The following is a 25,672-nucleotide window of genomic DNA, read 5'->3' on the forward strand; positions in this document are numbered from 1 at the left end:
AATAATAATTATTATTATGGTACTTATCAAGCATTTACTATGTGTCAAGCACTGTTCTAAGTGCTCGGATAGTTACAAGTTAATCAATTTGGACACCGTCCGTGTCTCACTTGGGGCTCACAGTCTTAATTCTCATTTTAGAGAGGAGGGAGCTGAGGCCCAGAGAAGTGAAGTGACTTGCCTAAGGTCACACAGCAGACAAGTGGCAGAGCCGAGATTAGAACTTATGACCTCGTGACTCCCAAACCCAAGTTCTATCCACTACGCCATGCTGAGTTCTTTGGCGTTGTCTTAATGAGGCCAATGCATAATATTCAGTGATATTTACTGAGCACTTGTATGCAGAGTCTCTATTAGTCACTTGGGAGAGTAGTGGAGAATTGGTAAACCTTATCCCTGCCCTCAGTGAACTTTCAATCTAGCGGGGGAGAAAGACATTAAATTGTGGTGTTTGTTAAGTATTACTTTGTACCAAGTACATAGCAGAAGCAGCGTGGCTCAGTGGAAAGAGCCCGGGCTTTGAAGTCAGAGGTCATGGGTTCAAATCCCAGCGCTGCCACTTGTCAGCTGTGTGACTTTGGGCAAGTCACTTGACTTCTCTGTGCCTCAGTTACCTCATCTGGAAAATGGGGATTAAGACTGTGAGCCCCCCGTGGGACAACCTGATCACCTTGTAACCTCCCCAGCGCTTAGAACAGTGCTTTGAACATAGCAAGCGCTTAATAAATGCCATCATTATTATTAAGTACTAAGGTAGATACAATATAAGCAGATTGGACACAATTTTCATCCCACATGGGTCTGAGTCTGTGAGGAAGTAGAGTAGGTATTAAATCCCCATTTTACAGAAGAGGAAACCGAGACCTATCATCATCATCATCATCAATCGTATTTATTGAGCGCTTACTGTGTGCAGAGCACTGTACTAAGCGCTTGGGAAGTACAAATTGGCAACGTATAGAGACAGTCCTTACCCAACAGTGGGCTCACAGTCTAAAAGAGTGGGCTCACAGTCTAAAAGAGTGGGCTCACAGTCTAAAAGTGAAGTGACTTGTTCAAGATCATGCAGCAGGCATTTGGTGGAATCCAGAATAGTACTCAGGTCCTCTGACTTTCCTCTTTATTTTTGAATGGTATTTGTTAAGCTCTTTCTATGTGCCAGGCTCCGTACTAAACTCTGGAGTAAATGCAAGTTAATTAGGATGGACACAGTCCCTGTCCCACATGGGGCTCACGGTCCTAATCCCCATTATACAGATGAGGTCACTGAAGCACAGAGAAATTAAATGATTTGCCCAAGGTCACATATCAGGTACGTGGTGGATCTGGGATTAGAACCCAGGTTCTATGGCTCCCGGGCCCATGCTCTTTCTACTAGGCTATGCTGCTTTTCAGTAAAATGATTTATATTCAATAGATGTTCAATCAGTGTCACTGATTGGTTGATAATAGTAATAATAATGATGGCATTTATTAAGCACTTACTAATGTGCAAAGCACTGTTCTAAGCGTTGTGGAGGTTACAAGGTGATGAGGTTGTCCCACGGGGGGCTCACAGTCTTCATCCCCATTTTATAGATGAGGTCACTGAGGCACAGAGAAGTAAAGTGACTTGCCCAAAGTCACACAGCCAACAACTGGCAGAGCCGGGATTTGAATCCATGACTTCTGACTCCAAAGCCCGGGCTCTTTCCACTGAGCCACGCTGCTTCTCTAGCTGCCAACCCAAGACGGGTCAGGCCCAGACTGGCCTCATGTCAGACTTCATGTCGGGAACCTACTTCTCAGATCATCATCATCATCAATCGTATTTATTGAGTGCTTACTGTGTGCAGAGCACCGTACTAAGTGCTTGGGAAGTACAAGTTGGCAACATATAGAGACAGTCCCTACCCAACAGTGGGCTCACAGTCTAAAAGGGGGAGACAGACAACAAAACCAAACATACTAACAAAATAAAATAAATAGAATAGATATGTACAAGTAAAATAAATAAATAAATAAATAGAGTAACAAATATGTACAAACATATATACATATATACAGGTGCAGTGGGGAAGGGAAGGAGGTAAGATGGGGGGGATGGAGAGGGGGACGAGGGGGAGAGGAAGGAAGGGGCTCAGTTTGGGAAGGCCTCCTGGAGGAGGTGAGCTCTCAGTAGGGCCTTGAAGGGAGGAAGAGAGCTAGCTTGGTGGATGGGCAGAGGGAGGGCATTCCAGGCCCTGGGGATGACGTGGGCCGGGGGTCGATGGCGGGACAGGCGAGAACGAGGTACGGTGAGGAGATTAGCGGCGGAGGAGCGGAGGGTGCGGGCTGGGCTGGAGAAGGAGAGAAGGGAGGTGAGGTAGGAGGGGGCGAGGTGATGGACAGCCTTGAAGCCCAGGGTGAGGAGTTTCTGCCTGATGTGCAGATTGATTGGTAGCCACTGGAGATTCTTGAGGAGGGGAGTAACACGCCCAGAGCGTTTCTGGACAAAGACAATCCGGGCAGCAGCATGAAGTATGGATTGAAGTGGGGAGAGACACGAGGATGGGAGATCAGAGAGAAGGCTGATGCAGTAGTCCAGACGGGATAGGATGAGAGCTTGAACGAGCAGGGTAGTGGTATGGATGGAGAGGAAAGGGCGGAGCTTGGCTATGTTGTGGAGCTGAAACCAGCAGGTTTTGGTGATGGCTTGGATGTGAGGGGTGAATGAGAGAGCGGAGTCGAGGATGACACCAAGGTTGCAGGCTTGTGAGATGGGAAGGATGGTAGTGCCGTCAACAGAGATGGGAAAGTCAGGGAAAGGGCAAGGTTTTGGAGGGAAGACAAGGAGTTCAGTCTTCGACATGTTGAGCTTTAGGTGGCAGGCAGACATCCAGATGGAGATGTCCTGAAGGCAGGAGGAGATGTGAGCCTGGAGAGAGGGGGAGAGAGCAGGGGCAGAGATGTAGATCTGGGTGTCATCAGCGTAGAGATGATAGTTGAAGCCGTGGGAGCGAATGAGGTCACCAAGGGAGTATCTCAGATAGCACCAAACCCAACTCTCAAGATGAACGCTCAAAGATTTTCAAGGAAACACCATCCCGAAGCATACTCTGGCCTATGTTCCTCCACCTGGGATATGTAACAGGTCCCTATCCAGGAATAGCCAGAGAGCATCACTAATCCTAATATAGGCATCATCTGGCTGCTAAATAAAGTGGCGTTACCCGAGTTGATTCTGACTGGATGAGAGTCAAGAAGGGCAAGGAAGCAAATGATGTGGAAGTGTAAGTGCTTAGTACAGTGCTCTGCACACAGTGAGCACTCAATAAAGACGAATGAATGAATGAAGTGTGTGTGCGCCGTGAGGCCTGAGAAGCATTCATCCATTCGTTCATTCAATCAGTCGTATCTATCGAGAGCTTCCTGTGTGCAGAGCACTGTACTAACCACTTAGAGTACAAGCCAACAGTGAATAGACACATCCCCTGCCCATAATGCGCTTGCAGTCTAGAGGGGGGAGACAGACATTAATAGAAATAAATAAATTACAGATATGTACATAAAGTGCTGTGGGGCTGGGAGGTAGGGGTTGAAGGAAGGGAATAAATCAGAGTGAGGCAGAGGGGAGAGGGAGAAGAAGAAAATTTGCCTCACTCCCAGGGCTAGGCCTGACAATCCAAAATGTACTCGCTCATAAGGGCTCCTGGCACTGATCTAAGCCTCTAGATGGGCATTAGCAGAGGCGGGAGTAATAGAGAAGCAGCCTGGCTCAGTGGAAAGAGCACGGGCTTTGGAGTCGGAGGTCGTGGGTTCAAATCCCGGCTCCACTAATTGTCAGCTGTGTGACTTTGGGCAAGTCACTTCACTTCTCTGGGCCTCAGTTCCCTCATCTGTAAAATGGGGAGTAAGACTGTGAGCCCCCCGTGGGACAACCTGATTAACCTGCAACCTCCCCAGCGCTTAGAACATTGCTTTGCACATAGTAAGTGCTTAATAAATGCCATTATTATTAGCATCTGGTGGAAATCCAGACATCAGGCCGACCTTGTCCATCACAACTTTAACACTGCCCTCTCCTCTGCCCGGCATTATTATTTCTTCACCCTTAATGACTCCTTCTAGACCGTAAGTTCACTGTGGGCAGAGAATGTGTCTGCCAGCTCTGTTAAACTGTTACAGTGGATTCTCCCAAGCACTTAGTAAAGTGCTCTCCACCCAGAAAGTGCTCAATAAGTAACAATTTGACTGACTTACCTTAGACAAGTCACTTAACTTCCCAGCGCCTCAGTGATAGCACCTGTGAAGTGGGAAGTAAGACCGTGAGCCCCATGTGCGACGTGGACTCTGCACCACCTGATTAGCTCGTATGTACCCCAGCACTTAGTACAGTGGCTGGAACATAGTAAGCGCTTAACAGATACCCCAAAAGCAGGGGCCTGCTGCCTTTTTAAGTGGGTCATCCTACAGCTGTCTGTGAACTTCTCGCCTCTTTCACAAACCTGGCAAGGAGGGAGGAGTCGACTTGGGTCGTGTTGGTTCTGGGATCCTGGCTCTGAAACAGCCCTGATGGGGAGGTGGGTGGGTGGTTAATGAGCGGTACTAATCTGGGGCCCTGTGCCGTGGGCCTGAAGCACGTGTCACTCACTGCCGATTCCTGCCGGAAAGCCTGTCTTCTCCCTGTGGAGCACGGCCAAGGACAACCTTCCTGACGCTTCCTCGATGCGAGGGACGGTCTCGAGATAAAAATACATTTTCAAAATTCCTTGGCCCCCGCTACGACCCCTTGTTCAAACAGAATAATAATAATAATAATAATGGCATTTATTAAGCGCTTACTATGTGCCAAGCACTGTTCTAAGCACTGGGGAGGTTACAAGGTGATCAGGTTGTCCCACGGGGGGCTCACGGTCTTAATCCCCATTTTACAGATGAGGGAACTGAGGCATAGAGAAGTTAAGTGACTTGCCCAAAGTCACACAGCTGGCAATTGGCGGAGCCGGGATTGGAAGGAGCGATGAGAGCGGAAGGAGTCTTTCGATCTCGCTGAACGTATCACCCGAGTAGCTGTTTCGTTGCTATTCAGAATTAGAATCACCTTGGAAGGGAGACACGTTTTAGCCGATTCCCAGTCAGCGGAGAGAATCCTGAGTCTCTGAGAGACCCAACGGCCAATCCATCTGCGAGATCAACTCGTCTAATTCCCCTGCCCCAAAGCTAGACAGATTTTGGCCTATCCATTTCTTCTTAGTATCTCCCAGGAAGGATAGGCAACGATCTTGTGGCCCTTTCCAGCAGAAAGTTCTTCCTAACAGCTAAACCCTTCCTATGTTGATTTAGACCCATTTTTGAAGATTTTTCCTTCTCTCTCGGAAATCGAGAAACAATCTCCATCTGTCAGACCTCAGCCCGCAGGGAAATGGGAGAGAAAAGCAGCGTGAGCATGGGCCAGCTCTGCTACTTGTCTGCTGAATAGATATTACTCAATTTATTTATTTATTTATTTTACTTGTACGTATTTATTCTACTTATTTTATTTTATTAATATGTTTTGTTTTGTTCTCTGTCTCCCTCTTCTAGACTGTGAGCCCACTGTTGGGTAGGGACCGTCTCTATATGTTGCCAACCTGTACTTCCCAAGTGCTTAGTACAGTGCTCTGCACACAGTAAGCGCTCAATAAATACAATTGAATGAATGAATGAATGAAATGCTGTGTGACCTTGGGCAAGTAATTTCACTTCTCTATTCCTGCTACCTCGTCTGTCAAATGGGGATTAAGACTGTGAGTACCAGGCACTGTGTCCAACCTGATTTGCTTGGATTGATCCCAGCACTTAGTACATTGCCCGGCACACAGTAACTGCTTAAGAAACATCAGTATTATTATAATTATTATTATTGGTGCCGTTCTACTGGCTTTCCCATTTGACTCCAGAGGATGTGTCAGGGGCTGCATCTGCCCAACTTGCTATTTCTATTCCCAGGCATCCTCAGGTGGGTATATGACAAATGTCGAAGTGACGACAATGGTGATGAGCAAGCTGAAACACATAATATTCCCACAGGTCATTCTGTTCATCAGTTCCCTCCTGAAATGTGAAGGCTGGGGAGTAGCTACTCATCAGAAAAATAGAAAGGAAAATCACATGTTCTACCGTGTGAACTTTTTCAGAGGCCGTGTCTTATGAGTAAACTACCCTGGGAGTTAAGATTTACCTTGTGTAGTGAATAGAGTTGGGGCTTGGGAGTCAGAAGTTCATGGGTTCTAATTCCAGCTCCACCACAAATAATAATAATAACGATGGCATTTATTAAGTGCTTACTATGTGCAAAGCCTGTGAGCCCCATGTGGGACAGGGACTGTGTCCAACCTGATAAGCTTGTATCTATCCCAGCACTTAGTACCGTGTCCAGTACCTGGTAAGTGCTTAACAAATACCATTTAAAAAAAAAAAAACCCTTGAGTTTTGCGTGGTTTAGGGAAGGAAGAAGAAATTAGGTGGTCTCCTAGAAGTTTGGAGGTGTTTGTGTTATTGAGACCCACAAGGCAGGTCAGAACTGGGAGATTCTACTATAATTCTGTCTTGTTAATAATGATAATAGTAATGATGGCATTTGTCAAGCACTTACTATGTGTGAAGCACTGTTCTAAGTACTGGGGGGATACAAGGTGATCAGGTTGTCCCATGTGGGGCTCACAGTCTTAATCCCCATTATACAGATGAGGTAACTGAGGCACAGAGAAGTTAAGCAACTTGCCCAAAGTCACACAGCTGACAAGTGGCGGAGCTGGGATTCGAACCCATGACCTCTGGCTCCCAAACCCGTGCTCTTTCCACTGAGCCACACCGCTTCTCAGATCTTTACAGGGAATGGCATTGTGATTTCACTGCTATGAGTCAGGAAGGAGGTATAGAAACTGGAGCAATCCTGGTCTAGCGCAGGGAGCATGGAAGTCTGGTGCAGGGAGCATGGAACTGACAGTCAGGAGGGCTGGGTTCTAAGCTTATCTTTGGATTGTTGTGTGACCTTGGATAAATCACTTAAACTATCTGTTCCTTGGTTTCCTCATCTGTAAAACAGGGATAACATCCTTATGCTCCCTCCCTCTTAGACTGTGGGACAGGAATTGTGTCCGATATGTAAACTCGTTGTGGGCGGAGAACGTATCAGTGCTCAGTAAATATGATTGAATGAATAAATGAAGCACTTCGTAGAGTGCTCTGCACACAGTAAAGACTCAATAAATACCATGAAGTGATTTACTGACTGTCTTGTATCTACTCAAGCACTTAGTGCATAGTAAGTACTTTATAAATACCATAGCAAAACAATTATTAGCCAATTAAATTGTCAAACACTGACTCCTGGTAGGAGAGGTGAACCGATTGTACATTTTAACGTAGATCCATTAATTGTCTGAAAATCCCTCATTTTTCATGGGGCAGTGAGGAAGCAGAATTCTCCGAGATGGCTGAATGCCCCTTCTTGCCTCACTATTGAGGATGGGTTCCCTCGACAGATATCTTTGCGTGCGGTGAACTGCGTAGAAACCTGGGAGGAAAGAAGCAGTTTGTTAGTTCGGGGCCCCAAGATATCATCTCAACAAATTGTCTGTGTGCCAGCTGCTGAAAATTAGGTGGGTGTCAAATTAGACTTAATTAGCTCAGGGCAGAGACCTACTGCAAAACACCTCTCCACAGGCGAAGGGGAGGGACGGGGAAGAACCAACCTCTTAATTGGGTAGGAAGACATCACCATCAGGTTCCTAGTTGAGGTGGCAAACTGGGGGCGGGTGAAGAGGTTGATTAAGTTCACCTGCCAGATTAGGTGGGTGAAAGCCAAACTTCTCTTGCTATGACCTCAGCCTTGCAGGGCAGGGTGAGGAAAGGCAGAAACAAGCTGAAACTCTGGTACTTGGAATTTGCTGTTGGGTTGTTGTATCCTTTCTCTGGGGGCAGGGAAAATTAGAAGCGGCTGAGAATAAACCATCTGAGGTTGGGGGGTGACCAAGGAGAATTTCCTGAATCTAGGTGGTCTCCTTCCCCCTCTCCATGGCCTTCTCCTGCTCCCTGGGCCTTTGACTCAGTCTCTTCTGGAAATGGAATTCAGTTCACGGTATCGATTGAGGACGCGATGCGTGTCCCGCACTGCATTTGACATCATGGGAGTTGACAGAGGAGGACCAAAATGAAGTCCGCGCTCTGGAAGTAGAGCTCTCCATGGATCCTGAAACCGTTGTGTTGAATGGGGCAGACACACAGTGGAAAACAGCAAGCACAGACCAAGTTCAGAACTTCTGGCCACCTCCTATTTTGAATGTGAGAGGGCCACAACTTAGAGCTTGGTGCATCTCTGCAGCGGAAAGGAGGCAGCGCCAATCCAGAAAAGGTCTAGGCCTCAGTCCCTTGGCCGGTGGGACTACAACTCCCGACACACCTCAGGGTAGCCAAATGTACCCGGCTGGACCTCCTGGAAATGACGTCAGGCCTAAGTCCAATTGGATCCAGGTTCCTTTCCGGTTCAACTTGGCGTTCAAGTGCTGCGGTCTAGAACTCAGCCTGGGAACCGTGCAGACCAGGGTCAGCTGGAGCCAGATTCCTGGCCCGTTCCGGCCTCTTCCTTGCTGGACCTTGCCATCTGATGAGGAGAGATGCAACCAATGCAACCGCAGGCGTTCAAATAAAAACCTAAAGCCCAGATGACAGAAGAATACAAATGTATCTAGGCAGTTGGGGGAGGGCCAGAGGCTGCAGGAGATTGCAATGCCACCCACAAGGGAGCCGGAAGAAGTTCAAGAGCGGCATCTCCATCTCAGAGATTATCGTTCTGTACCATTTGTCCTTCACTGATTCTATGCCAAGAGCTGGACAGAAGAGAGAATTTGGCATCGTTCCGGCCCTGTGAGTTTTGGTCTCGGAGAGCCAGACACAAAGCAAGCATGAGGAAAGGATGAGACTCCATTCAGGTGGAAGAAGGGAAGAGACGCACCATCCAGGTCAAATGGAATGCCATTGTGGAGCTCCTCCTGGGTTGCCTATCAATCAATCAATCAATCATATTTATTGAGCGCTTACTGTGTGCAGAGCACTGTACTAAGCGCTTGGGAAGTACAAGTTGGCAACATATAGAGATGGTCCCTACCCAACAGTGGGCTCACAGTCTAGAAGGATCCCTTCTAGCCTAGTCTAGGATCCCTCAGTGATTCAGAAGTTATGATTCTTGTCAGAAAAGCAACGCCTCCCTTGAGAAGCAGCATAGCCTAGTGACAAGAGCACGGTGTTGGGAATCCGAGGATGTGGGCTCTGATCCTGCCTCCGCCACTTGTCTTCTGTGTGTCCTCAGGCAAGTCGCTTCACTTCTCTGTGCCTCCGTTACCTCCTCTGTAAAATGGGGATCAATAATAATCATCATCATTGTGGTATTTCTTAAGTGCTTACTATGTGCCAGGCAGTGCTTAGTATAGTACTTAGTAAGCGGTGAACAAATGCCACGATAAAAATAATAATAATTACTATTATAATGGTTATTATCATCAGAGCAGTCAAAAGCAGGATAGGGAGGATAGGAGTATGTCCCCAGAAAGTCCTGCACACACTCCTTTTAATCAATCAATCAATTAATCAATCAAACTTATTGAGTGCTTACTGTGTGCGGTACACTGTAGTCAGTGCTTGGGAGAGTTCAGTATAACAACTGGTAGACACATTCCCTGCTCACAACGAGCGTACAGTTTAGATGGGGAGACAGACATGAATATAAATAAATAAATTGTGGATGTGTACATATGTGCTGTGGGGCTGAGGGAGGGGTGAATAAAGGCTGCAAATCCAAGTGTAAAGGTGACACCGAAGGGAGTAAGAGATGAGGAAATGAGGGCCTAGTCAGGGAAGAAGGCCTCTTGGAGAAGATGTGATGTTAATATGGCTTTGAAGGTGGGGTTTGAAGGTCTGACACACGAAAAGGGAGGGAGTTTCTTGCCAGAGGGAAGACGTGGGAGAGAGGTCGGCGGCGAGAAAGATGAGATCGAGTGAGTAGGTTGGAATTAGAGGAGCGAAGCATGCGGGCTGAATTGTAGTAGAAACCTTTCTGGGTATTTCGCACCAAGGCTTGGCCCAGGCGGAGCAAATCCTACATAAAGCCACACTCGTGAAGTGTGTGGGAGGTGGGAAGAGGGAGTTGAACACTTTACACACATACTCCACTGTGTAAGCCTAGGTCGACTGTGCCATTACACATTGATGCCCTTCTGATCTCTCATCTCCCCGCCCTCTCCTGCAGGGAAGAGTTGGGCTGCTGATATTCTGTACCTCCTGGGGGAGCTTGGTGAACTTATACTGGTTATTTTGTGTTGACAGGTTTGTTTAAAGATCTGTGTTTTCCTGTTGATTCTGCTTCCGGTTACTTCTCCTTTCTCATTAACGTGTAGTAGGTGAGGGGCAAGGAACTGGGATTCCCGAAAGGGTTGGGAAATAGAGAATCTACGAATGGTTAAGGAAATTGGAATTTAATGAGGGGTTAAAGTAGTGACACTTGTAATAACCTTCAGCTTTACAAAGGATGGTGGCTCGGAGAATGCCAGGCTACCATTCTCCATCTAGGGGAAATGGACTAGATTTGCAACAGGATGGAAAGGAATCAGTCTCGCTAACTCAAGAACTGGTCATTCATTCATTCAATCGCATTTATTGAGCACTTACTGTGTGCCACTGTACTAAGCACTTGGGAAGTACAAATCAGCAACATATAGAGACGGTCCCTACCCAACAACGGGCTCACAGTCTAGAAAACTGTGACCAAGAAGGCTTGTTAGAAGAGCAGATGTCTGGAGAAGGCGGAGGAATCTCCTTTCCAGGAATCCTTAAGCATGGAAGGGCAGCCTTCTTGTTCGGGAGGCAGGAGGAATGGAAGAGGAAGCCTCTTGAGCTCTCTGAATCCATGGAGTCCCATTGCTTTAGAAAGCGGGGCTCAACCCTGCCCAGATGTGCCCCAGCAAAGTGGCTCCAGCCTTGAAGGTCATCAAGCAGCGTGGCTCAGTGAAGAAGCAATGTGGCTCAGTGAAAAGAACCCGGGCTTTGGAGTCAGAGGTCATGGGTTCAAATCCCGGCTCCACCAATTGTCACTTTGGGCAAGTTACTTAACATCTCTGGGCCTCAGTTCCCTCATCTGTAAAATGGGGATTAAGAATGTGAGCCCCACGTGGGACAACCTGATCACCTTGTATCTCCCCAGTGCTTAGAACAGTGCTTTGCACATAGTAAGCACTTAACAAATACCATCATTATTATTATTATTATAGTAAACGCTTTATAAATACCATAATAATAATAATAATAAATTAATAATCAAGCTAGTGGTCAGTATTGTAGTGACTGACTTTCCAGCTTGAGAGGCTCTTTCCAGTTCCTTTTTCCCTCCTGGAGCGACAACAATCTCTCCACCCTGTGAATCATCCGGCTTTGTAGAAGCAGCATAGCCCAGTGGCAAGAACATGGGCTAAGGAGCCAGGGGATGTGGGTTCTAATCCTCACTCCGCCTCTTGTCTGCTGTGTGACCTTGGGCCAATCACTTAACTTCTCTCTGACTCAGTTACCTCATCTGTAAAATGAGGATGAAGACCGTGAGCTCCATGTGGGACAGGGACTGAGTTCAACCTGATTACCTCGTATCTACCCCAATCAATCAATCAATCGTATTTATTGAGCGCTTACTGTGTGCAGAGCACTGTACTAAGCTCTTGGGAAGTACAAGTTGGCAACATATAGAGACGGTCCCTACCCAACAGTGGGCTCACAGTCTAGAACACACCCCAGCTAGCACACCCCAGTGCTTAGAACACCTAACAAATACCATAATTATTAATTATTATTATTCTTTGGCACCCCGCTTCTGTAGCCACCTGTGGGGGGAGGAAGGCTGCCTCTTTCAGAACCACTGAGAGCATTTAAGAGCCCAACCAGCTTGTTCTGTGTCAAAACCAAAATGGCACCCCACGCTCAGAGAGATCACCAGAGGAAATCAGAGGCTCTCCAAGGACAGCAGCGTGTGTCCACCGGCAAAAGGCGAGTAGAATCCCTCTCTCTTCTCTGCCCTCACCCTGCAAAACTGCTAAAGAGCCCAGCACTTGGGTGGCTTCTAGACTGTGAGCCCACTGTTGGGTAGGGACCATCTCTAGATGTTGCCAACTTGTACTTCCCAAGCGCTTAGTACAGTGCTCTGTACACAGTAAGCGCTCAATAAATACGAGTGAATGAATGAATGGCTGAGCCCAGATCAGAAACCAAGTGCTAATCACTCATCTGGTGGAACTGAGATTTGACAGTTAAGTACAGGCAAGGCTGTAGACCTTTCTGAAGGGTCTTCTTGTCACTATTATTTTATTGCTGTGGTGATCTTTTAACTTCTATGTATGACAGAACTATGTAGTGAGTTGCCTTGTTCTTATTTACATTACTTATATTGAAAATAAGTACTCATGATAAGAATAATGCCGTGTGTTAGTCTCCTCATCACAATTTATCAACTAACAAATAATAGTTCTGATATGATTGCTATTAACATGGTATCTTTGGAAATGAAGGACTGCTACACAAGTATAGATGTATACTAATGCTAAAAGGTCATTTTGCATGTAATGCTTCTACAATTTATTTTTAGAATTAATGCATTTTTATGATTTACGACTCTGGAGCTTCTACTCATGTTTTATTTGCTGTGTCTTCTCTGGTTATATTTGGCTGTGGCGCAGAGTGTACTGAGGAGCACGTTTTGGTGCTGTGTTGTCGGTTGCTTCTCAGTTCAGTTGAAAAGTTTCTGGGCCCCCGGGTTTTGCGGGGAGCATGGCCCCATATTGGGGCGGCTTTGTAGTCAGTGTTTTATTCTTTGTAATTCCATATATGCTGGTGGAACTCGTGGGCCCTTCCCACCCCCCATCTTTCACCCCCATGGTTGACGATTAGGCTGGCTGGCGGTTGAAGGGACAATTAGACTCCCCGTTGGGGTCAAACCTGCTGTTGTGTCAACTGTGAGCCTCCTGTGGGACAACCTGATCACCTTGTAACCTCCCCAGTGCTTAGAACAGTGCTTTGCACATAGCAAGTGCTTAATAAATGCCATTATTATTACTATTGGAGGAGCAGCATGGACTAGTAGATAGACCACAGGCCTAGGAGGCAGAAGGTCATGGGTTCGAATCCCATCTCCGCCACTTGTCAGCTGTGTGACTTTGGGCAAGTCACTTAACTTCTCTGGGCCTCAGCGACCTCACCTGTAAAATGGTGATCATGTGGTCACGTGGGACCACACGGGTGAGAATGTGTGTCACATGAGACAAGACCCCACAGCACTTGTATCTGTTTGTACAGATTTATTTTTTTTTGAGAAGCAGCGTGGCTCAGTGGGAAGAGCCCGGGCTTTGGAGTCAGAGGTCATGGGTTCAAATCCCGGCTCCGCCAATTGTCAGCTGTGTGACTTTGAGCAAGTCGCTTCACTTCTCTGGGCCTCAGTTACCTCAACTGTAAAATGGGGATTAAGACTGTGAGCCCCCTGTGGGACAACCTGATCACCTTGTAACCTCTCCAGCGCTTAGAACAGTGCTTTGCACATAGTAAGCGCTTAATAACTGCCATTATTATTATTATTATTACCCTGCACGGTTTCTCACAGTGGCACGGGGGCAACCCTGCAAGAACCCTGGACTCCTGAGACCAGCACGGCCCAAGGATGGTTTCAGCAGGGAGAGCCATCCATTCAGGGAATAATAATAATAATGTTGGTATTTGTTAAGCGCTTACTATGTGCCAAGCACTGTTCTAAGCACTGGGGGAATAAAAGGTAATCAAGGTTGTCCCACGTGGGGCTCACAATCTTAATCCCCGTTTTACAGATGAGGGAACTGAGGCACAGAGAAGTGAAGTGACTTGCCCAAAGTCACACAGCTGAGAAGTGGCAGAGATGGGATTCAAACCCATGACCTCTGGCTCCCAAGCCCGGGCTCTTTCCACTGAGCCACGCTGCTTCCCTTTGCTATGCCATTGCTATGTTCATTCATTCATTCAATCATATTTATTGAGCGCTTACTGTGTGCAGAGCACTGTACTAAGCACTTGGGAAGTACAAGTTGGCCACATATAGAGACGGTCCCTACCCAACAGTAGGCTCACAGTCTAGAAGGGGGAGACAGAGAACAAAACTAAACATATTAACAAAATAAAATAAATAGAATAAATATGTACAAATAAAATAAATAAATAGAGTAATAAATACATACTCATGGCATGTATGGCATTCATGGCAGGTGGCAGATTTGACCTCTTCATGTTATATGTTAAGCACTCGTTAAGCACGAGAAGCAGCGTGGCTCAGTGGAAAGAGCACGGGCTTTGGAGTCAGAGGTCGTGGGTTCAAATCCCGGCTCCGCCAATTGTCAGCTGTGTGACTTTGGGCAAGTCACTTCACTTCTCTGGGCCTCAGTTCCCTCATCTGTAAAATGGGGATGAAGACTGTGAGCCCCCTGTGGGACAACCTGATCACCTTGTAACCTCCCCAGCGCTTAGAACAGTGCTTTGCATATAGTAAGCGCTTAATAAATGTCATTATCATCATCATCATCATCATCATCACTTACTATATACTAGGCACTGTGCCAAGCCCTGGGGTAGAAACAAACTTAGCAGGTTGAACACAGTCCCTGTCCCACAGGGGTTTCACAGTCTTAATGCCCGTTTTGCAGATGAGATAACTGAGGCTCAGAGAAGTGGAGGGATGTGCCTAAAGTCACGCAGCAAACAAGTGGTGGAGGCAGGATTAGAACCCAGGTCTTTCTGACTCCCAGTGTAACCTCCCTGACTCTCTCCGTCCCGAGGCCTGGTTTCTTTCAGGGATGTTTAAAGCCACAGTGTCTGCGGGCATAACCATCTAGAGAGCAGGACCAGGTAATCTGTTGGTTTCAGTATTTGGACCATTCATTCATTCAATCGTATTAAATAATAATAATAATAATGGTATTTGTTAAGCACTTACTATGTGCAAAGCACTGTTCTAAGCTCTGGGGGGACACAATAATAATAATAACAATAATGGTATTTATTAAGTACTTACTATGTGCAAAGCACTGTTCTAAGCTCTGGGGAGGTTACAAGGTGATCAGGTTGTCCCACGGGGGGCTCACGGTCTTCATCCCCATTTTACAGATGAGGGAACTGAGGCACAGAGAAGTGAAGTGACTTGCCCAAAGTCACCCAGCTGACAGTTGGAGGAGCCGGGATTTGAACCCATGACGTCTGACTCCAGAGCCGGGGCTCTTTCCACTGAGCCACGAAATGAGCACTTATTGTGTGCAGAGCACTGTACTAAGTGCTTGGGAAGTACAATATAGCAATAAAGAGAGACAATCCTTGCCCACAACGGGCTTACAGTCGGGGGCGGGGCGGGAGACAGACATCAAAATGAGTAAATAGATAGCAATATAAATAAATAGAATTATTGATATATACATAAGTGCATATGGGTCGGGGGGCGGTGGGCAGTGATAGACTCTGAGATGATGATGATGGTACTTGTTAAGCGCTTACTATGTGCCAAGCACTGTTCTACGTGCTGTGGTTGGGGATGGGTGTTTTGTCCTCTATGGGGAAAAAAGAGCAAAGAATCAGAGCAATGAATCAGAGCATGGTAAGCCCGTTGAAGATCTTAACGGGACATAAGTGCTTAGTACAGTGCTCTGCACACAGTAAGTGCTCAATAAATACGATTGAATGAATTTAGTGTCTTCCTTTGCCCCTGATTGGCGACTGCACCTTAATACCAAACTGATGCAGCCCTATCCTTTTCTTAAAGATTTCCTGGTGGGGAGGTGTGGGAAATCCTTCAGCCTCCCCCCAAAGCCCATCCCAGGCCCTCACAACTCTTGATAATTACAATTAAAAAATAATCATTGTGGTATTGGTTAAGCACTGTTTATGTGCCAGCAACTGTACTAAGTGCTGGATCAGATGCATGATAATACATCAGGCACGATTTCTGTCTCACATTGGGCTCCCAGTCCAACAGAGAGAGAGAACAGATATTGAATCCCCGTTTTACAGATGAGGAAACTGAGGCCCAGAGAAGATGTCTTATTAAATTACATCTTAGTAAGATGCATTCATTCAATCGTATTTATTGAGCACTTACTGTGTGCAGAGCATCACATCTTCTCCAAGAAGCTTTCCCCGTCTAAGCCCCCATTCCCCTACTTCCTTTCCCATCTCGGTGGAAAGAGCCCGGGCTTGGGGGTCAGAGGTCGTGGGTTCTAATCCCGACTCCGTCACTTGTCAGCTGTGTGACTTTGGGCAAATCACTTCACTTCTCTGTGCCCCTCATCTGTAAAATGGGGATGAAGACTGTGAGCCCCACGTGGGACAATCTTGATGACCTTGTATCCCCCCAGCGCTTAGAACAGTGCTTGGCACATAGTAAGCGCTTAACAAATACCAACATTATTATTACGTGAATTTTTACTCATCACACCTCCACTTAATGCACTTATCCCTAGACTGCAAGCTCGCTCTGGGCAGGGAATGTGTCTGTTACATTGTTATATTTTGTACTCTCAAACATTTAGTACAGTGCTCTGAACACAATAAATGCTCAATAAATGCAATTGACTGACTGATATCTAAAATGTATTTATATTGATGTCCATCTCCCCATCTAGACTGTAAGCTCCGTGTGGGCAGCAAACATACCTATTAACTCTGTTATATTGTACTCTCCCAAGCAAGTGGGTAGAAAGAACTGGATCCATTCTTGGGCAGCGACCACTGCTCCTCTCCCATGTACGGTCAGAAGCCGGGCCCCATTCCAGTGGAAAGAATGAGCTCGCCATGTCCTCCAGCTCCAAGGCTAATCACGGGAATCGGAGAATTGATGGGTTTAGTGGGCCCCGGGAGATTCTTCCTAATAATGTAATAATTCTGACAGACTGATCATCCTTTTAGAAACATGGAGCCAGGGATCTGAGAGCCTCAAAGGGGAAGCATTGCCAAGTGGAGGCTTAATCTGAACCCATCAGGTAGTCCAAGAGGGGTGCCCCTGTCCCCAGACAACCAGACATATCACTACAAGTGATATACAAGTGATATATATACCTGTATATATGTATATATGTTTGTACATATTTGTTACTCTATTTATTTTACTTGTACATATCTATTCTATTTATTTTGTTAGTATGTTTGGTTTTGTTCTCTGTCTCCCCCTTTCAGACTGTGAACCCACTGTTGGGTAGGGACTGTCTCTATATGTTGCCAACTTGTACTTACCAAGCACTTAGTACAGTGCTCTGCACACAGTAAGCGCTCAATAAATACAATTGATGATGATGATGAAGATACAAGGTGAACTAGGTGTGTGGGGAGGCGGATGAGGAAGGTTTGCTTTACTCTGTGATAATGATTGCCAAAGGCAGGATGCTGGACCCGCTCCATCAGACGGTCGGATTCAGCCTCGTGAGCCCTAATTAGCTGAGGAGCGGGAGAGGAGAGAGTATCCCAGATTTATTCCTCACATTCGGCTGCCCAATAATAATAATAATTATGGTATTTGTTAAGCTCTTACTTTGTGCTAGGCACTGTACTAAGATCTGAGCTGGATACAGGCTAATCGGGTTGGACACAGTCCCTGTCCCATGTGGGGGTTATAGTCTCGATCCCCATTTCACAGATGAGGTAACTGCGTCAGAGAGAAGTGAAGTGACTTTCCCAAGGTCACACAGCAGACAAGTCTTCTAGACTGTGAGCCCACCGTTGGTTAGGGACTGTTTCTATATGTTGCCAACTTGTACTTACCAAGCGCTTAGTACAGTGCTCTGCACACAGTAAGCGCTCAATAAATACAATTGAATGAATGAATGAATGAAAGTCACGGATTAGAACCCGTGACCTTCCGACTCCCAAGCCCTTCCTCTATCCACGATACCATGCTGCCAAATCACTAGCTGGGCTGGGCATCCTGATGGCTGGGTGCTGGGAGAGTACTGGCAGGATCTGCATCTCTGTACCCCTATGCAGCACTCCCGCCCCAATTCCCTCATCATCATCAATCGTATCTATTGAGCGCTTACTATGTGCAGAGCACTGTACTAAGCGCTTGGGAAGTACAAATTGGCAACATATAGAGACAGTCCCTACCCAACAGTGGGCTCACAGTCTCGTTCCACTACTGTTCCCATCTCAGGGGCAAACTGTTCCAGAGGTGACTTCCAGCCTCATTCTCTGGAGAGCAAGAGAACTCAATAATAATAATAAGAAGAAGAAGAAGAAGAAGAAGAATGGTATTTGTTAAGCGCTTACTATGTGGCAAGCAATGTTCTAAACACTGGGGTAGATAAAAGTTAATCAGGTTGTCCCACACGGGCCTCACAGTCTTAATCCCCATTTTACAAATGAGGTAACTGAGGCCCAGAGAAGTTAAGTGACTTGCCCAAAGTCACACAGCTGACAAGCGGTGGAGTCAGGATTAGAACCCATGACCTCTGACTCCCAAACCCATGCTCTATCCATGATACCGTGCTGCCAAATCACTAGCTGGGCTGGGCATCCCGATGGCTGGGTGCTGGGGTAGATAAAAGCTAATCAGGTTGTCCCACATGGGCCTCACGGTCTTAATCCCCATTTTACAAGTGAGGTAACTGAGGCCCAGAGAAGTGAAGTGACTTGCCCAAAGTCACGCAGCTGACAAGGATTAGAACCCATGACCTCTGCCTCCCAAGCCCGGGCTCTTTCCACTAAGCCACGCTGCAACTATTATTATTATTATCAATAATAACAATATTTTTTCTTAAGCACATACTTCGTGCCAAGCCCCGCACTAAGCAGTGGGGTAGATATAAGAGGATCGGGTTAGACACCATCCCGGTCCCACGTGGGGCTCACAGTAGGAGAGAGCGCAGGTATTGAATCCCCATTTGGCAGATGGGGGAACCGAGGCACAGAGAAGGGAAGTGACAAGCAGACAAGTGGCGGGGCTGAGATGAGAACCCAGGCCTTCTGATTTCCAAAGCCTGGCTCTAACCATTAGGCCACGCTGCTTTTCTATTAGGTTGGGGTTGCGGGACTGTCTCATTAATATAGGGGCTACTGGAGCTTAGGTGGGCCGGTGTGGCGGGATTGAACTGATCAATGCCAGCCTTGACTGCTGGGGCAGCACGCATTCAGCTCTCTTTCTCGACCTTCCTACCTTCCTCTTCGGCTGTTGCACGGCAGATGCTCGCTGGGGGAAAACAACATTAGAATTTGAAAGGACGGAAACAACAAATACCCAATGCTCAGCGCTGTAAGTGCTTCCTGACAGGACCTCCTTAATGATCTCCCTCCTCTCCAAAGGACAGCTCGCCCATAGGACAGGGCAGTCAGCATGGCCCGCCCTGGGTTTCGATCGCGGAATAAAGACTCTGGGCCTCTGGCCTCCCTGATTGTGTGTATCTCTGTGTGTGTAATAATAATACTAATAATGATGGCATTTGTTAAGCGCTTACTATGTGCAAAGCACTCTTCTAAGCGCTGAGGGGGATACAAGGTGATCAGGTTGCCCCACGGGGGGCTCACAGTCTTAATCCCCATTTTAGAGATGAGGGAACGGAGGCTCAGAGAAGTGAAGCGACTTGCCCAAGGTCACACAGCAGACATGTGGTGGAGTCGGGATTCGAACCCATGACCTCTGACTCCAAAGCCCGGGCTCTTTCCACTGAGTCACGCTGTGTATACAGGATAGCATGTGTGTGATTGGACTAGTAGCCTGTGAGCCTGCTGTTGGGTAGGGACCGTCTCTATATGTTGCCAACTTGTACTTCCCAAGTGCTTAGTACAGTGCTCTGCACACAGTAAGCGCTCAATAAATGCGATTGAATGAATTGGAACAAATGTAATTGAACAGCCTGTGCTAGGTATGAGGTAGCCTGGGTCCCGGTATTGGATGGGCCCCAAAACTGCTGAATAACCTCAAGGAAACTTCTTTCCCTTCCTGACCTTCAGGTTTCATATTTGAGAAGCAGTGTGGCTCAGTGGAAAGAGCACGGGCTTCGGAGTCACACGTCATGGGTTCAAATCTTGGCTCCACCAGCTGTCAGCTGTGTGACTTTGGGCAAGTCACAATCAATCAATCAATCAATTGTATTGACTGAGCACTTACTGTGTGCAGAGCACTGTACTAAGTGCTTGGGAAGTACAAGTTGGCAACATATAGAGACAGTCCCTACCCAACAGTGGGCTCACAGTCTAGAAGGGGGAGACAGAGAACAAAACCAAACATACTAACAAAATAAAATAAATAGAATAGATATGTACAAGTAAAATAGAGTAATAAATATGTACAAACATATATACATATATTCAGATGCTGTGGGGAAGGGAAGGAGGTAAGATGGGGGGAAGGAGAGGGCGATAAGGGGGAGAGGAAGGAAGGGGCTCAGTCTGGGAAGGCCTCCTGGAGGAGGTGAGCTCTCAGTAGGGCCTTGAAGGGAGGAAGAGAGCTAGCTTGGCGGATGGGCAGAGGGAGGGCATTCCAGGCCCTGGGGATGATGTGGGCCGGGGGTCGATGATGGGACGGGCGAGAACAAGGCACGGTGAGGAGATTAGCGGCAGAGGAGCGGAGGGTGCGGGCTGGGCTGGAGAAGGACAGAAGGGAGGTGAGGTAGGAGGGGGCGAGGGGATGGACAGCCTTGAAGCCCAGGGTGAGGAGTTTTTGCTTGATTCGTAGGTTGACAGGCAGCCACTGGAGATTTTTGAGGAGGGGAGTGACATACCCAGAGCGTTTCTGCACAAAGATGATCCGGGCAGCAGAGTGAAGTATAGACTGAAGTGGGGAGAGACACGAGGATGGGAGATCAGAGAGAAGGCTGATGCAGTAGTCCAGACAGGATAGGATGAGAGCTTGAATGAGCAGGGTAGCGGTTTCGATGGAGAGGAAAGGGCGGATCTTGGCAACGTTGCGGAGCTGAGACTGGCAGGTTTTGGTGACGGCTTGGATGTGAGGGGTGAATGAGAGAGCGGAGTCGAGGATGACACCAAGGTTGCGGGCTTGTGAGACGGGAAGGATGGTAGTGCCGTCAACAGAGATGGGAAAGTCAGGGAGAGGGCAGGATTTGGGAGGGAAGACAAGGAGTTCCGTCTTGGACATGTTGAGTTTTAGGTGGCGGGCAGACATCCAGATGGAGATGTCCTGAAGGCAGGAGGAGATGCGAGCCTGGAGAGAGGGGGAGAGAGCAGGGGCAGAGATGTAGATCTGGGTGTCATCAGCGTAGAGATGATAGTTGAAGCCGTGGGAGCGAATGAGGTCACCAAGGGAGTGCGTGTAGATCGAGAACAGAAGAATTTAACTTCTCTGGGCCTCAGTTACCTCATCTGTAAAATGGGGATTGAAACTGTGAGCCCCCCCATGGGACAACCTGATCACCTTGTAACCTCCCCAGTGCTTAGAACAGTGCTTTGCACATCATAAGTGCTTAATAAATACCATCATCATTATTCTTATTATTATTATTCTTATTATTATTATTATTTTATCTGTGAAACTGGAAAATACCCTCCACACGTATTTTCCCATCCACATTTTGGTCCCAACTTCATTAGAGAATTAGAGAAGCAGCATTGCTTTACAGAAAGAGCACGGATCTGGGAATCGGAAACCCTGGATTCTAATCCCAGACTTGTCCCTTGCCCGCTGGGTGAGCTTGGGCAAGTCACTTAGCTTTTCTCAGCCTGTTCCTCAGATGTAAAATGGGGATTCAAAATCTTTTCTGAGACTGTGAGCCCCCGTCAAGGAAGAAGATCCGTGTCTAATTCCCATCTGAATATTCTCTCAGGTGGGCACTTAGTTCAGTGCCTCTGCACAGAGTAAATGCTTAATAAATATTACTACTGCTATTACTACTACTACTGTTATCCCTCCTATTTAAGAATGGGAGCCCAATGAAGGACAGGAACTGTAACATACCACAATGCTTAGTAGTACTTGGCACATAGTAAGCACTTAACCAGTACCACAGTTATAATTATTATTATTGTCAATAATGATAATAGTAATAATGATAATCATAATCATTCAGTCAATCATGTTTATTGAGCGCTTACTGGGAGCAGAGCACTGTACTAAGTGCTTATAATAATGGTATTTGTTAAGCACTTACTATGTGCCAAGCACTGTTCTAAGCGCTGGGGTAGATACAAGGTAAGCAGGTTGTCCCTCGTGGGGCTCAGAGTTTTAATCCCCATTTTACAGATGAGGTAACTGAGGCACAGAGAAATAAAGTAGCCCCTTCCTTCCTCTCCCCCTCCTCCCCCTCCCCATCCCCCCGCCTTACCTCCTTCCCCTCCCCACAGCACCTGTATATATGTATATATGTTTGTACGTATTTATTACTCTATTTTATTTGTACATATTTATTTTTATTTATTTTGTTAATATGTTTTGTTTTGTTGTCTGTCTCCCCCTTCTAGACTGTGAGCCCACTGTTGGGTAGGGACCGTCTCTAGATGTTGCCAACTTGGACTTCCCAAGCGCTTAGTCCAGTGCTCTGCACACAGTAAGCGCTCAATAAATACGACTGAATGAATGAATGAATGAAAGTGACTTGCCAAGCACGTCTGGATAAGACACGATGCAGTAAACCCAGGTACTATTGTGCAGGTTTTTCCTTATGCTAGTTTTTCAAGAACATAATCCCCACATTTTAGGAGAACCACATGTAACACTAGTCTCCTTGATGATCTCCAGAGTTCCACTTTGGTACTTATGGTTTTGCTTATGGTTTTACTATTTAAGCTACTATTTAAGCACACCTTCCTCCTAACTGTGGACAATTAGTGCATGTATGAGGGGGCGGAAGGAGAGTGGGGAGAGGGAGGCTGTGTCTGTCAGATTTTTAAGCTCCTGCCTGCAGGAATCGTGTCTTCCTCAGATATTGTCTTGTGAGCTCCACGTGGGACCGAGACTGTCCAACCTGAGTTGCTTGTATCCACCCCAGCGCTTAGTACGGTGCCTACAAATAAGCACTTAGTAAGTGCACTCAGTAAGTGCTTAACAAATACCATAATAATCATAAAATAATAATAATCTCTTCAGGGTTTAGTACAATGCTGTTCACGTTGCAGGCACTCAAGAAATATCTCTGATTAACTGATGAGGTAAATAACACCTTGGAGGTGCTTTTTAGAGATGGGTCCTGAGGTAATGTAAAGTCTCCAAATGACAGCTCCTCGGGGGAAACAGAGTCATGGTTAAAGCCAGTCTCATGGTAGACTTCAACTCTCGAACTGGAAAGATTAACCGATGTCTCTGTCTTTTCTTTCAGAATTTCCCCCTGAATCGGTTCAGCCACGTAGCAGCCGAGACAGCGAAGCTTGGGCTTCCTCCCCAGGAGAAGCAGACTTTGGGGAGGCTGGGGGGTGGGAGAGAAGGCCGAGGAGCCAAGAGACCCCCCAGGTTCTCAGCAAGCTTCCCCCAGGGATGAGTACGGGTAGGGTCAACCATTATAGCATCGTGTCCTCAGAGGAAGACGGGTTGAGGTTGACCACCATGCCAGGAGCCAATGGCTTTGGCAACGGCAAGATCCACACCAGGCGAAAGTGCCGCAACCGCTTCGTCAAGAAGAATGGCCAGTGCAACGTTGAGTTTGCCAACATGGACGACAAGCCCCAGAGATACATCGCGGACATGTTCACGACCTGCGTCGACATCCGTTGGAGGTACATGTTGTTGATTTTCTCTCTTGCCTTCCTGGTGTCCTGGTTGCTCTTTGGGCTGATTTTCTGGGTCATCGCCATCATGCACGGAGATATGGAGAGGTCCACGGGGGACGGCACCCAGCCCTGCGTCCTCAACGTGACCGGCTTCATGGCGGCGTTCCTGTTCTCCATCGAGACGCAGACCACCATCGGCTATGGCCTGCGCTGCGTGACGGAGGAGTGTCCCGTCGCTGTGTTCATGGTGGTGGTTCAGTCCATCGTGGGCTGCATCATAGACTCTTTCATGATCGGCGCCATCATGGCAAAGATGGCCAGACCCAAGAAACGAGCCCAGACCTTGCTCTTCAGCCACAACGCGGTGGTGGCCATGAGGGACGGGAAACTCTGCCTGATGTGGAGGGTGGGGAACCTGAGGAAAAGTCATATAGTGGAGGCTCACGTGAGAGCCCAGTTAATCAAGCCAAGGATCACAGAGGAAGGGGAGTACATCCCCCTCGACCAAATCGACATCGACGTGGGGTTTGACAAAGGCTTGGACCGCATCTTCTTGGTGTCCCCCATCACGATCCTCCACGAGATCGACGAGGAGAGCCCGCTTTTCGGGATTAGCCGGCAGGACCTGGAGACAGATGACTTTGAGATTGTGGTGATCTTGGAAGGGATGGTGGAAGCGACCGCCATGACCACGCAGGCCAGGAGCTCCTACCTGGCTAACGAGATCCTGTGGGGCCACCGCTTTGAGCCGGTCTTGTTCGAGGAGAAGAACCAATACAAGGTGGACTACTCTCACTTCCACAAAACCTACGAGGTCCCTTCCACTCCCCGCTGCAGCGCCAAGGACCTGGTGGAGAACAAATTCTTGCTTCCGAGCACCAATTCCTTCTGCTACGAGAATGAGCTGGCCTTCATGAGCCGCGACGAAGAGGAGGAGGAGGAGGAGGAGGAAGAGGAGGACGATAGCCGGGGCCTGGATGGCCTGAGCCCCGACAATAGACATGACTTTGATAGACTTCAGGCCACGATAGCTCTGGACCAGAGGTCGTACAGAAGGGAGTCGGAAATCTGACCTCCGATTGCCTGACCTTCAGGGGTGGGATAGGGACCCGTGTTATCTTTTCTCCTACAGTCCGCCCAGGTTTATGCAGAACGATGCAAGTGCCATAGGAACGGTGGAAAATCTAGTAGCGTTTAGTCGTTTTACGTTTCATCGCAATAACCGGGGACGGGTCCGTCGGGCTGGGGGGCAAGCAGCCGGGCGGCAGAGGCGACGGGAGGTTCTTCCCCAACAAAGCACGGGTGGAGTCCGAAGGGCAGCGCGCCTGGGCGGGGGGCACAGAGAGCTGGTTTTGCGCCCGGGGCTTACCCTCCCGGCCCCGTGAAGTGAGGCAGGCTGAAAGTCACGGGCTCCAGAAGGGCCCCAAAACGGTGGAAACGGACCAGGTGAGAACGGACTTCAAACCAACTTGACCCTAGCCAGGAGATGAAGGGCTGTTGCCCACAGCCAGCAACAGAGGAGACGCTCAGCCACGCACTGGTTTTTAACGTAGGGGAGGTACCGGGTTTTTAATTTTTCAACTTAGTGCTGTTGAGACTGTTTACAAAAGAAATTTTTTAATGTGATTCGACTTTTTTTTTGGGGGGGGGGGGAAAAAAGAAAAAAGTTAACAACAAGCCCAGAGGGAATGAAGCAGCCAGAAAAGAGGCCCCAAGAGAATGGGAAGTCCACAGTAGCCAGAACTGCTCTCTTTGTCCCGGTTAGGCTTTGTCATGGGGAAGGGGACTCCGGTTTCTGTAACCGGAGTCAGCGACAGCAAGCAAGCACAATCCTGGCAACATAGCTCATGTTATCCACAAGAAACACTAGACTGTTTGTGATAGAAAAACGAATAATATAATAATTATTAATAATAATAATTAAAAGTTTTAACATATATTTTGGGGTGAGATGGGGAAAGAATGTAAACTGGTTTTACCGCTTAAGCAC

The 25,672-nt window shown here is 47.5% G+C and overlaps 1 protein-coding gene across 2 annotated transcripts in view; it reads left to right on the forward strand.

Moving 5' to 3' along the window:
* Window positions 1-25,331, forward strand: part of LOC119942191 (ATP-sensitive inward rectifier potassium channel 12) — a 104,422-nt gene extending 79,091 nt beyond the window's left edge. For both annotated transcript variants that reach the window (XM_038762838.1, XM_038762839.1), the window contains exon 3: window positions 23,295-25,331. In XM_038762838.1, coding sequence (XP_038618766.1) covers window positions 23,450-24,754 — 1,305 coding nt within the window. In that variant the 5' untranslated portion in view covers window positions 23,295-23,449 and the 3' untranslated portion in view covers window positions 24,755-25,331. The remainder of the gene's footprint in view (window positions 1-23,294) is intronic.
* Window positions 25,332-25,672: the final 341 nt, after the last annotated feature.

The sequence above is a fragment of the Tachyglossus aculeatus genome, chromosome 21 (assembly GCF_015852505.1).
Source record: "Tachyglossus aculeatus isolate mTacAcu1 chromosome 21, mTacAcu1.pri, whole genome shotgun sequence".
Lineage (NCBI taxonomy): Eukaryota > Metazoa > Chordata > Mammalia > Monotremata > Tachyglossidae > Tachyglossus > Tachyglossus aculeatus.